The following is a 13,889-nucleotide window of genomic DNA, read 5'->3' on the forward strand; positions in this document are numbered from 1 at the left end:
GTGGTGGGAGTGCCTGCGACTTAGTGGGTGCTCAAAAGAGGCTTGGGCATGGACTTGGTGAAGTCCATTAAGACTTGGGTTATAATTAACCGTAAGACACCTGGAGGACCAGGTCTTCTCATTAACAGTCTCCATCCCTTCTTCACAGACTTAGGGTCACAAAATGCTCCCTCTGGGTTTTCTTTCTGAAGGATCACATTGGTCTCCTGAAGTAGAGATGAAAGGATAGGGACTGTTGGAATATTCCATTTGAAAAATAGTTTCTCCTGCATGATCATTTGTTTCAATTACACATAAATCAAGGCTGGCCTCTGGCACCACGTGGAGTTTTCTTTTTTGTTTTTTTTTTGAGACGGAGTCTTGCTCTGTCGCCAGGCTGGAGTGCAGTGGCGTGATCTCGGCTCACTGCAACCTCCGCCTCCCAGGTTCACGCCATTCTCCTGCCTCAGCGTCCCGAGCAGCTGGGACTACAGGTGACCGCCACCACGCCCGGCTAATTTTTTGTATTTTAGTAGAGACGGGGGGTTCACCGTGTTAGCCAGGATAGTCTCAATCTCCTGACCTCGTGATCCACCCGCCTCAGCCTCCCAAAGTGCAGCCTCCCAAAGTGCTGTGATTACAGCATCCCAAAATGAGCCACTGTGCCTGGCCTTTTTTTTGTTTTGTTTTTTGAGACAGAGTCTTGCTCTGTCGCCCAGGCTGGAGTGCAGTGGCACAATTTCAGCTCACTGCAACCTCTGCCTCCTGGGTTCAAGCGATTCACCTGCCTTAGCCTCCCGAGTAGCTGGGACTACAGGTGTGCACCATCACAGCCGGCTAATTTTTTGTATTTTTAGTAGATAGGGGGTTTCACCATGTTGGCCAGGCTGGTCTCGACCTCCTGACTTCAGGTTATCTGCCCACCTCGGCCTCCCAAAGTGCTGGAATTGCAGGCGTGAGCCACCGTGCCCAGCCCTATGGTGGAGTTTTCTTACCAGAACTTGACCAGACTAGGCCTAGCAAAATCCTTCAATTGATGGGAACATACCTGATTTACAGGCTGTATTTGCCAGACAGACCTCTGACTTACCTAGGAGGGCTCCCTGCAGACCTTGGCTCTCCAATACACTTTGCTGAGTGCGGACGTCCTAGACTGGACTTGAGTTTTGCAATCAAGACTGACTGGGGCCCGAAAATCAGTTAATTCTTGAGACTCTTCCCTGAGGTTTCCACAATCCAGAAAGACCAGAAGAGGGAAAAGCCGAGGGAAGACAACTGGGTTCACCTGATAATCACACTATCCACAAATTCCCTAGGTTCAGCAGTGAAGAGTCAAGGATTCAGCAACTCCGAAAACCCAGGGCAGAGCTTCTCCAGTCCTTGATGAAAATACCAGGTGCAGGGAGATTTAGCTTAATATGTAGTAGAGCTGCATTTGAACTCAAGGCACAAAACCCAGGCTCCTTTTAGGAGAAGAGCTGCCTCCCTTTTAAAGGGAGACCTTGTTAAAATGCAAATTCTGACTCAGCAGGCCTGGGGTGGGGCCTGAAATTTTGCATTTCTAACAAGCTTCTAAGTGTGGTCAGTGCTGCTGGCCTGGAAAGCACACTTTGAGTAGGAAGAACACAGGCAAGGGCAATGCACAACCATGAGGAATTGATTTCATATTCCCCTTAAACTCCAGATAGGACAAACAAGAGAGAAAAGAGGAGCCACTGTTCTCCGCCTGCCCTGCTCACCTCCTCCTAGCCTGAGCGTATCCCTGACACTCGAGATTTATTTTTAACTGCCAGCAGCTTTGATTAGCTTGTCACAGCCGCTTCACACACCTGCTGGCAGGATAAATTGGGGGAAAGGAGTGGCTGACCCAGATCTGACAAATCAAGGCAGGAAGAAAAGCTCTCGGGAATTCGCCGCTTCCCCTTTGCTGAGGCTGGTGAAAAACCCCATCACCGGCAGAGTGCTAAACTTGCTAATGACCTCACACCACTAGTGACCCTGGGCATGTTCAGCCTTAGCACCAGTGAATTGCAGAACTGAATCCACGCCCTTTTGTCACAGAACTAGTGGTCACTTCCATAAGCTGTGGCAGCCAGGGCTCTATCTATGCAGAGGTTCTGCTCTGGGCAGATGCCTGGATTAGAGCTTTACTCATTGTAGCAGTTTTCCTGGTGGGATAAGTCCCCGTCACCCCAAGCTGAGATTGCTAGTGTTCTGCTTCTAGAAAAGCAGAGGCCCAGCTGGGTGCGGTGACTTACGCCTGTAATCCCAGCACTTTGGGAAGCCGAGGAGGGCAGATCACCTGAGGTCGGGAGTTGGAGACCAGCCACACCAACATGTAGAAACCCCATCTCTACCAAAAATACAAAATTAACCAGGTGTAGTGGTGCATGCCTGTAATCCCAGCTACTCGGGAGGCTGAGGCAGGAGAATTGCTTGAACCTGGGAGGTGGAGTTTGTGGCGAGCTGAGTGCGCCGCCTGAGATTGCACTCCAGCCTGAGCAACAAGAGCGAAACTTCATCTCAAAAAAAAAAAAAGAAAGAAAGAAAAGAAAAGCAGAGGCCCAGGAAGGGAGGCAGGGCACTGGGAGTGACTTCTGTGTCCCCTAGATGGATTCCGTGGCCTTCTGTGGAACTGTTGATGTGATAAAGTATGGCTTTCTCTGTGGCATGCTTAGTTCACGCAGACACTAAACTCCTGGGAATCAATGGAAGTCGCACTGGATAAGAAACCCAAATGCCAGCCTGACTCTCCCACTTCCTACACGGCCTTGGGCCAGCTACTGAACATCTCTGCTGCTTGGTTTCCTCCTCTGCAAAATCAGGATCATACTAGTACCTGTTTACACGTGGGGTACCATGATGTGTGCTAACGCGTGGTGAAGCCAGTGCAGGCTACAACAAGTGCCCCAGTACAAGTTTTTGCTTTCAGAGGAGGATATGGGAATTGGCAGGCTCAATGTCTTTCGAGCCAGAAGATGGAAGCCAACAGAATTCAGATTGTGGTGAGATGGAGCCAGCATCCGGGATACGAGGATGACGTTCACCTGCTGGCTGGTCAAGGCTGGCAGCTGCCTGCCATCAATGCTGGAGACAGTGCAAGGAGTCAGAGCTGCTGTTCATGGGAGGCTGTGGGAAGGGCTGGGGATGGCACTGCAAAGTCAAAGGACACTGTTGCCAGGGGTTGTTGGGGACAAACAGGGAGTGGTGGCCTTGTCAAGTGCAGGAAACAAGTTGCAGTCCCCTACATTGGGAAAGCTCAGCAGAGCTGACTCCCCGCAGGCCCTGAGCCTCCAGGTCCCCGTGGAGGGCCTGGGGAGGGTCTCCAGGGCCAGCCTGGCCATCCCACCAGGAGGTCTGCAGCTGTGTGGCTCCTCCGTGAGGCCCACTTTCTATCTGCTAATTGCACACTCTCACCCCGGTCTCACACCCCCTCTGACCAGCTCCTTTCTGCAGCCCCTGGTGCAGCTCCCTTGAATGTGGCTGAGCAGCAAAAACTGAGGTTGCAGAGGGTCTCCTTCTGCCTATACCATATGCAGCCCCACTGTGTCCCATGATCCCACCACCACCCACAACAGGGCATGTGCCCAGTCCCTAAACACAGCCCCGGCTGCCACGGGCCACAGGCCGGCAGTGAAGAATGCTATACAGCCCATCTCTAGAGTCTGGAACAGAGGCCTAAGGAACACCACACTCCAAAGCACGTGAAGAATATTAATTAAATGAAGGTTTTATTTCAAAATTAGTCTTACAGTATAAGCTGTTTTTGAGGGCTGGAGCCAAACTACATAATGAGCAGTGAAAGCGCCTGCCTTCCCCTCTCCGACACCAGCAAGGGGAGGCACCATCACCGGCCCTGCCCCATCATGCATCCAATGGTTACTAGCACTAGAAGCCAACAGCAAAGGACCCCGCGCGCTTGCTCATGTTTAATCCGGGTTAAGCTATACACGTTTAAATACACGTCGGAGGTTACGTGGTGTCATGCAGTCCCTGTGATGGAATGACTCTTGTTCAGTGACCTCCTGCAGCGAGGCTGCTCCAAAGGGCAAGGTTAGGTCGGGCAGAGCACTGGAACGAGAAGAGAGGAGCGGACAGCAGTCAGAACACAGCTGCAGGCCGGGACCTCCAAGCCCAGGAGAGCCCTAGCTGAGAGCAGTCACACCAGCTCCTGAGTGGTGACAGCCCCGTTTAGAGCTTAGAATAAAGGAAAGACAATGGCAGGTGGTTGCTGGCTATAATAACTAAGCGTGTAGTCTCCGGGGCCTGGGTTCAAATCCTGGATCTGACCATTACTAACTATATGACCTTAGGGAAATTAACTTCACCTTTCCATGCTTGTTTCTTCATCAATACAATAGAATGTACCTGCGCCTAACCCCAGGGTTGTTGAGAGGCATGTGGCAAGTGCTTAGTAAATATTAATTACTTGTACAAATTCATTGACATTTCAGTGGATCATGAGGGGTGAAGTCAGGCCCCCAGACTACCAAATTTATATAACCTGTTTCTATAATCTTCCTTTGAGAACCTCCTTTGAGAAATATGCTGCTCTTTTAAAATCTTTGCGTCACAAATCCTTTTTATGTGTGTTTTTGTTTGTTTGTTTTTTGTTTTTGAGACAGAGTCTTGCTATGTCACCCAGGCTAGAGTGCAGTGGTGTGATCACAGCCCCCAATGCAGTCTCAGACTCCTGGGTTCAAGTGATCCTCTCACCTCAGCCTCCTGAGTAGTTGGGACTACAGGCACACAACACCACATCTGGCTGATTTTTTTTTTTAATTGAGACCATGTTGCCCAGGCTGAACAAGTTATTTTTAATGTTTACTCTAAGTTCCTCCTGCTGAAATGTAAGATTAGTCCTTCTGATCCTTATAGAAACAGTATAGCTCAGGGTTTCTCCACTATAGGTCCCACAAATACGGTCCCTCTGCAACTGTGCATAGTTTTATGTGCATGCAGGACAAAAAACAATAAAATAACGGATCTGGACAGTGAGCAATCCTCAATGGCTATTAACATCACAAAAGGAAAGACAGTCAGACAATGTACGTCACCCCATGGAAGTCCGGAAACCTATAACCACTTATAATGTAGTGCTTATCAAAAAATCTGAAGCTGAATCTGATCAGGCTTCCAGTTCTATCAGTTCACAGGCAATAAAGAAGACAGGAGAACATATTGAATTATACCATGAGGATGAAACTAGCAAAAATCCACAATGAGGAAAATCTATGGCACAGACAACCTAGTTTCTCCAACAAATGCATTTCAAGACATGGAAGAGAGAAAGGAAACGGAACCTCCATATATCAAAGAGATGTAAGAGATATATCATTATCTAATTGCAACATACTGATCTCTATTGGCCCCTGATTCAAACAAATAAACTGAAAAATCCTTTATGGGAAAAACAGGGAATGCTGATTGGATAGTCAGTACTAAGAAACTCTCGGCTGGGCACAGTGGCTCATGCCTGTAATCCCGCTTTGGGAGGCCAAGGCGAGTGGATCACCTCAGGTTAGGAGTTTGAGACCAGCCTGGCCAACAGGGTGAAATCCTGTCTCTACTAAAAATACAAAAATTAGCTGAGCATGGTGGCGGGCACCTGTAATCCCAGCTACTTAGGAGGCTGAGGCAGAACTGCTTGAACCCAGGAGGCGGAGGTTGCAGTAAGCTGAGATCGCACCATTGCACTCCAGCCTGGGTGACAGAGCAAGACTCTGTCTCAAAAAAAAGAGAAACTCTTAATTTTTTTTAGTTGTGAAATGGTATTGGGGCTATGGTATTGGGGTATTGGGGCTTCCTCAAGAGTTCCTATGTTTTAGAAATGCATACTGAAATAGTTATGAATGAAAAACTCTAACAGAGATTTGCTTTAAAATAACATGGGAGGGGAGAAGTTGGGTAGAGGCATAAATGAAATAAGCCTGGTCGGGACTTAATAACTGTTGATGCCGGCTAATCAGTACCTGAGAGTGTATTATGCCATTCCCTCTACTCTGCTCTTGTATGTACAACCAGTTTCCATAAGAAAAGGTTAAAAAGTTATGTAAGGATGTAGTCAATTATGTCTCCAGCTTCCTTTCAAGTGCTTGAAAAGTATGAAATTATCATCGGGCTTTGTTTTTCCCAACTAAATACTAAGTAGCTCAAACTCTGCAGAATTTTCACAACAAGTCCTTTGTTGGTTTGCTGCTCCAAGGAAAGTCACTCTTGTGACCCGGGGGTGATGGAATCTCCTCCTGCGGCCTCCTGGCAACACCCAAAGGCAAAACCTATTACTGCAAAGCCTCACAATTGTCCCTGATTTCCCTGGCCCCTGCCTGGCCTGGTCTGGAGTGGACAAGCTGGAAAGGTTCCCTGACGGGAGCAGGAGCTCCAGAGAACCCCTTCTGTTCCAGGAGGCCTGGGGCTGCTCTTACCTTTTAAAATGTAGTCCGTTAGCAAAGTAGGCACCTTCTCATTATCCTCCTTCATGGCAAAGAGAACTAGGAAAGGAGAAAGAGAGGAGCTAAGATACTGTCTTAGCCTGGTCATGAGGCTCACTTCTGGGGCCACATGACCTACTAGCCCAGAGTGAGAGACAAATGATTCAAAGGAACCAGACATTTATTGACTATTGAGCAAAAGTCTAGAAGCCTCTATCAAGGGTCAGCATTTCAGGGGCAAGGGCTAAAAACTACCTATCCGGTACTATGTTTGCTACCTGGGTGACAGATTTAGGTTCAGTCGTAACCCAGACCTTGAACCCAGGAGTTCAAGACCAGCCCGGACAACATGGCAGAACCTCATTTCTAGTTAAAAAAGAAGAAAACTAGCTGGGTGTGGTGGCACATGCCTGTAGTCCAAAGTACTTGAGAGGCATTGTGCAATATACCCCTGTAACAAACCTGCACATGGCGATAGAGGAGAACACAGCAAGAACCACAGTGTTTGTCTCTAGGTAGTGGATCTATTGGTGACTTTCTTTTCTTTTTTCTTTTTGAGACAGGATCTCGCCCTGTCACACAGGCTGAAGTGCAGTGGCGTGTTCTCAGCTCGCTACAGCCTCAAACTCCTGGGCTCAAGTAATCCTCCCACCTCAGCTTCCCAAGTAGCTGAGACTTACAGGCATGTGCCACCATGCCCAGCTAGTTTTTTTTTTTTTTTTTTTTTAAGTAAAGATGAGGTCTTGCCATGTTGCCCAGGCTGGTCTTGAACTCCTGGGCTCAAGCAATCCTCCCCTCTTGGCCTCCCAAAGTGACCTGTGATCATGCCACTGCACTCCAACCTGGGCAACAGAGTGAGACTCTGTCTCAAAAACAAGAAAAAGACCAGTCTGGACAACATAGCAAGACTTTATCTCTAAAAAAAAAAAAAAAAAAAAAAAAAAAGAAGAAGAAGGAAAGAAGAATAAGAGAGAGCTATATGTACAAGACATAGTTATCAGTGAAGAAAGAAGGATACAGAACATGTATTAACTTTATAATTAAATTCTAATGTTCATAGAAGAAATCTAGAATAATAATATATGAAACTGTTAAGTGGTTATCTCTGAGTGTAAGACCACAGCGGGTGTTCTTTTCTATGCTGCGTTTCTGTAGGGTCTGGCTTTTCTCAATGAGCATGGATTACTTTCGTAAGCCGAGAAAACACTAAAGATCAGCCGGAACTGATAGCTAGGGTCAGGAGGAGGCTGCAACAGTGGGATTCCCACTTCATTTCGATATCCTTGTCCTCCATTGATTACCTTGCCTAGTTTCAAGACAGGGTCATGAAACTCGAATCCAAGAGTTAGGAGTGAGTGAGGAAGAAAGTCCAATGGTGGCGTGAGTCAGTGGCCAGGTCCAGAAAAAGAGACTCAACCTGAGGCCATTGAGGGGGTGGTTTGTTTCTGTTTTATTTCTTCTGTATCTTTAGACATGTATTCATGGCAGCGTAAGTGGATTCTAGGGGGTCCTGGTTTCTTCTGGTTTTTTTTTTTTTTTTTTTTTTTTGAGATGGAGTTTCGCTCTTGTCATCCAGGCTGGGGTGCAATGGCATGATCTCGGCTCACTGCAACCTCCGCCTCCTGGCTTCAAGCGATTCTCCTGCCTCAGCCTCCCAAGTAGCTGGGGTTACAGGCGTGTGCCACCACATCTGGCTAACTTTTTGTATTTTTAGTAGAGACGGGGTTTCACCGTGTTAGCCAGGCTGGTCTCGAACTCCTGACCTCAGGTGATCCACCCGCCTTGGCCTCCCAAAGTGCTGGGATTACAGGCGTGAGCCACTGTACCTGGCCTGTTTTCATTTTTTCTGCATTTTTAGACATGCTTTCATTTCAACTTAGTTGTCAAGAATACTTTGCAACTGAGCATAAGCAGACTAAATGCCACACCACGAAGACCACGTAAAAATACAATAATTGCACTTGGCGATACGTATCTAAATTAATCTCCAAAATCTAAAAGTTACAAGGATTGTCTAGTCGCAGAAGCTGGTCTTTGGCCTATGTACTTAGTTCAAAGAGTAGAAGAGAGAAGAGGCATTGTTCACAAATTCATATGACGATCTGCCACAAAAGAGAGGCTTCATAACCTACAGGAGAAGTGGTATTCAGAAAAGATGGCAGTTTTTCTTCTAAAAGCAATAAAATGTTGGAACATAGATAGAAGAGATAGCCATAAAAAGAACATTAGCAAAGTGTTAACTAATGTGACTAAAATCATGACACAAAATTTTATAGTCAGTATAATCTCAACCATGTAGAAAAGATACAAAAAATTATGGCTGAAAAGCACCAAAATAGTAACCACAGTGGAGTGGACAGTGAGTTATTTATTTTTCTTTGTTTGCTTTTCCATATTTCCAAAGTAGTCTAAATGATGGATACACTCTAGCTATGTTTTTTTAATGAACTTAATAAATGTAAACAAAACCACTCAAAATAGAAAAAAGTCTGTTTCTTAATTAAAATGAAAAGATTTCACACTGAATTCCTGAATGGGTACCTGCAATAAATTAATAGCTATTTATTTTTTGAGCTATGATAGAATACTTTACATTTATCAACTTTCATAATTTGTCCTAGTTACTTTCCAAATCTAACTTGTGTGAAAACACAAACACCTATAAATGTCAGTTCATCTCTGTTTTCTCCCTTTAAAAAAAAAGCGCATATTTATGCAACTAAAGGAGTTTACAATGAGTTAAGGACAAGTCACTGTACTTTGATTTTAAAATTCCTGATTCTCAAGGACACAGTGTCTGTTGATGTAGGCAGGATTTCTGTTTGCCAGAACCTCCAGCTTTAGTCCTCCAAATTGATTTAAAAAAAAAAAAAAATGAAATGTTTGGTCACCTTCAGCAGCAGGGCCCAGCAGATATCCATCCTCCTCAGCTGAACAGAAGCTCAACTTCCCTTCCCGGGGGTATCCAGTAGCCCCACACTGGCCCCTTCCCTCCAGAACATGCTGCAGTAGGCGGGGCCTCGTTAGCTGTCACTCTCTGCAGTGCACAGTTGCCAGGGAAATGGAATTTCCCTCGTGATCCTCTGGGCCTGTCACCACATCTCAGCCTAGGACTTTTCTCTTCCTAAAAGGGCCAAGCTGACACTGATGGCTAACACCATGTGCCCCCCAGCCCTTTGCGGGTCCTACTGTTTGATGTATATAAACAGTTACTGTCTACAAAAGGCTCTTTGTTACACACTGTTTTCCGTCATAGCTCAGAATGGTTATTAATATTTGACAACAGAGCAAAGTGGAGAAGAGGAGGCAGTCACTTCCTGGAAGGAAAGCTAGACTCTATTTTTTCCAGACAGCCTTACCCCATCCAAGAAACCTCGCTTCTCATTAAAATTACAGCCAGACCCACAGACTGGGCGCCCTGCTTCAAGGGGCACAAGTGCCGACCAGGCAACCTCAAGTTGCAGGGAGAGAGAAAACAGGGAGGCAGAGGATGCCAAGCCTTGAGAACTGCGGGGGAAAATAAAAACGTCCCCTGCACCAGCACCCCAACCTCTTTCACAGCTCTTTTTTCCCCCCTGACCCCCTGTCTCTTCCCTTATAGGAACCAGGGGAAAGAAAAGACAGCTCTGGTTATCAGTGCAGAGTGTTTTAATTGTACACTGTGCAGGAGGATGTGACGCACTAATTTGGAGAATATTTTGGCCCATCTAAACCTACTTTGAGGAGTCTCGGGGCTGCGGCACCGGAGGTACAACGCACAGGCAGGAAGGGAGAAAAAGGAGCCGCTGATCTGGCAGAGAACAAGAGGAACTCACTGTTTGTCAGCATCTGCAGGTCTTCCACTGACGGAGGGGAGGCTTTCTTCTCGTAAGGAATGACTGTGTTCAGATACTGCAAGACAAACAGCACGCAGGGGGCTTGAGACAGAAGACACGCTTCCTCTGGGCTGAAATTTAGCCTTTCTCTAAGACACACACTCTGCAAATCTGACCTTCTCTGAAACATTCATGGTCACTGGCACATCACTGTTTCAGAACTTCTTTTTTTTTTTTTTTTTTTTTTTTTTTGAGAGGGAGTCTTGCGCTGTCGCCCAGGCTGGAGTGCAGTGGCCGGATCTCAGCTCACTGCAAGCTCCACCTCCCGGGTTTACGCCATTCTCCTGCCTCAGCCTCCCGAGTAGCTGGGACTACAGGCGCCCGCCACCTCGCCCGGCTAGTTTTTTGTATTTTTTAGTAGAGACGGGGTTTCACTGTGTTAGCCAGGATGGTCTCGATCTCCTGACCTCGTGATCCGCCCGTCTCAGCCTCCCAAAGTGCTGGGATTACAGGCTTGAGCCACCGCACCTGGCCTGTTTCAGAACTTCTTCCCCATCTTTAGGGGATGTCTCTAAAAGTAAGACTCTCCCACATTTAGCCAGGAAAACTTCTCTCCATTCCAACTTCTAGATTCTTCCTACACTACAGACTTCTCTGTTATTTAGGAATCCTGGGGAGCTTTTTCTCCTTCAGACTGAGAGCAGAGAATATCTCCAAGGGGATTATATTTTCTTATTCTTTGCAGAGCAATTTGAGAAGGAATTCTTTCTCTTTTGTCAAAAAAGACATGCAAGAGAATCTCAACCCCGCCCAGGGTCTCCGATGTCAGATTTGCTCCCTCTGCTGGATGTCAGGTGCTCCTACAACAAAACCAGCACCAGGGCCTAGTGGGCTGTCAAAGGAGCCTCAAGGAAGCCTGAGGTGGTGAGTGCCAGAGCTCTAGACCAAAGCTAAGAAGCTCAGTTTTTTTGTTTTTTGTTTTGTTTTGTTTTGTTTTTTGAGACAGTCTCGCTTTGTCACCCAGGCTGGAGTGCAGTGGCGTGATCTCGGCTCACTGCAACTTCTGCCTCCGGGTTTAAGTGATACTTCTGTCTCGGCCTCCCGAGTAGCCGGGATTACAGGTGCCCGCCACCACGCCTGGCTAGTTTTGGTATTTTCAGTAGAGTTTCACAATGTTGGCCAGGCTGGTCTCGAACTCCTGACCTCAGGTGATCCACCTGCCGCGGCCTCCCAAAGTGCTGGGATTACAGGCGTGAGCCACTGCACCCGGCCAGAAGCTCACATTTTAGTCTCGGCTGTGCCACTGGCAGTGTGTGTGGCTTTGGAAAAATGCCTTGGATCTCCGGTACATAGTTCTCGCTGCCATAAAACAAGAGGACTGGGTTCGATGCTTCTAAAATCTCTTCCCGTTCTCTAGAATCTCTAGAGTTCTAGAGTTCTAGAATTAATCTAGCACTTAGAATTCAGCTACAAATATGTTTAAAACATATACACTTTCACGTGCACTCATTCCACCATCTCAAACTTTCTGTTCACGTGCCAGCCATGTCTATTAGATTATACACTCCATGAGGACAGGGACTTTTCACCTTTGCACCTGTGGGCCTAACAACGGAGCTTAGCACATAGCAGCCACTTGATAAAAGTTGTGAATGCTGCCTTAATAACCAGAAATGCAAGCTACATCACAAGGAAATTACTGAGCCAACAAAAAGCCACAGCATCGGTTACAACCAGAGCTGGGCAGCTGCAGAGGCAGTCTTAGTGGGAATGGCTTGGCGGGTAATCCAGTGTGATGGAAAGTTAATTAAACTCTGGGATGGGATCTATCATCAAACGGATTCCCTTTTAATGCATTTCATCCTTAAAACAACTTAATTCTTAGACCTACAAGCAGTGTTGAATTTTAAGTCTTGCCCATGTCCTAGAACCCTAGAGCTAAAAAAAAAAAAAAAAAAAAAAAGTTCACCTTTTAAATAGATACTCTGTGTTCCTCCTTAAGAGGAGAAGAAGGCCGGGCACGGTGGCTCAAGCCTGTAATCCCAGCACTGTGGGAGGCCGAGACGGGCGGATCACGAGGTCAGGAGATCGAGACCATCCTGGCTAACACGGTGAAACCCCGTCTCTACTAAAAATACAAAAAAACTAGCCAGGCGAGGTGGCGGGCGCCTGTAGTCCCAGCTACTCGGGAGGCTGAGGCAGGAGAATGGCATAAACCTGGGAGACGGAGCTTGCAGTGAGCTGAGATCCGGCCACTGTACTCCAGCCTGGGTGACAGAGCGAGACTCCGTCTCAAAAAAAAAAAAAAAAGAGGAGAAGAAAGTGTTAGGACCTCTAACCCCCTAAATAAATGCTGGGATAATTCTGGCGAGTCACTGTCCCCCTGCGTTGTTGGGGAGGCCAAGCTGCCGGGGTCTAGGAGGAGAGCTTGGAGCAGGGAGACTGCGCGTACCTGTTTGTCACTTCCTGAGGAGCCAAAGGTCTGGCGGATGCCACTCTGCAGAATGTTGGAGATGCCTTCCATGCTGAAGCGCTGGGGGAAGAGAGAGACTCAAGAAGGGCAAATGCTTCCTGCTCCATCATCACCACACCCAGAGACCTCTCGGCTACCAGGCTGTCCCAGATAACACCCCAGGGTTCTTGACTAGAGAGTAAGTGCAAGACATTGGCTTACAGAGACAGGCCAGAAATGAAGCCTGAGCTTTGCAAGAATAAATAGAGCCTCAAGAACTCTTATCTTAGTAAGTCCCTCAGGGCTACAAGACTCCTCTGCATCCCCCAGTTTCCCTCCTTTTATCCACCATCATGCAAATAGAAAAATAAAGCAGTTCAGTCAAACTTAGATGAACCATGATGCAAAGATCTTAGGGGAAAACAAAATGTTCAGCTATCAGAAAAGACTGTCTTAAAGCAGCTGTCCTGATCTGAGAAGATTTTTCAAAATGTGCATGCGGAGGACTAATTCCATAGGTCTGTGATAGAGCCTCGGGAAAGGCATTTTGAAAAAGCTCCTTAGATAATTCCACTGAGCTCCCCCAATTATGAACCTCTGGTGGCCAGGCGCGGTGGCTCACACCTGTATTCCCAGCACTTTGGGAGGCTGAGGCGGGCAAATCACAAGGTCAGGAGTTCAAAACCAGCCTGAGCAACATGATGAAACCTCGTCTCTACTAAAAATATAAAAATTAGCAGGATGTGGTGGCAGGTGCCTATAATCCCAGCTACTCAGGAGGCTGAGGCAGGAGAATCGCTTGAACTTGGGAGATGGAGGTTGCAGTGAGCCAACATCATGCCACTGCACTCCAGCTGGGCAACAGAGTGAGACTCCATCTCAAAAAAAAAAAAAAAGAACCACGAGTTTGGAACATCTTGTCGATAGAACAATAAGACATCTGGGGCCAGGCACAGTGGCTCACACCAGTAACCCCAACACTTTGGGAGGTGAGACGGGCAAATCACCTTAAGTCAGGAGTTTGAGACCAGCCTGGCCAATATGGTGAAACCCATCTCTGCTAAAAACACAAAAATTATCCGGATATGGTGGTGTGAACCTGTAGTCCCAGCTACTCAGGAGGCTGACACAGGAGAATCACTTGAACCTAGGAGGCAGAGGTTGCAGTGAGCTGAGATTGTGTCATTGCACTCCAGCCTGGGGGAAAGAGCG

The 13,889-nt window shown here is 47.1% G+C and overlaps 1 protein-coding gene across 2 annotated transcripts in view; it reads right to left on the minus strand.

Moving 5' to 3' along the window:
* Positions 1 to 3,691: 3,691 nt before the first annotated feature.
* Positions 3,692 to 13,889, minus strand: part of FEZ1 (fasciculation and elongation protein zeta 1) — a 51,379-nt gene continuing 41,181 nt past the window's right edge. For both annotated transcript variants that reach the window (XM_025356512.1, XM_025356513.1), the window contains exons 7-10: positions 12,678 to 12,758; positions 10,226 to 10,301; positions 6,405 to 6,470; positions 3,692 to 4,050 (exon numbers count right to left, since the gene is read on the minus strand). In XM_025356512.1, the coding sequence (XP_025212297.1) occupies positions 4,034 to 4,050; positions 6,405 to 6,470; positions 10,226 to 10,301; positions 12,678 to 12,758 (240 nt within the window). In that variant the 3' untranslated portion in view covers positions 3,692 to 4,033. The remainder of the gene's footprint in view (positions 4,051 to 6,404; positions 6,471 to 10,225; positions 10,302 to 12,677; positions 12,759 to 13,889) is intronic.

The sequence above is a fragment of the Theropithecus gelada genome, chromosome 14, assembly GCF_003255815.1.
Source record: "Theropithecus gelada isolate Dixy chromosome 14, Tgel_1.0, whole genome shotgun sequence".
Classification (NCBI taxonomy): domain Eukaryota; kingdom Metazoa; phylum Chordata; class Mammalia; order Primates; family Cercopithecidae; genus Theropithecus; species Theropithecus gelada.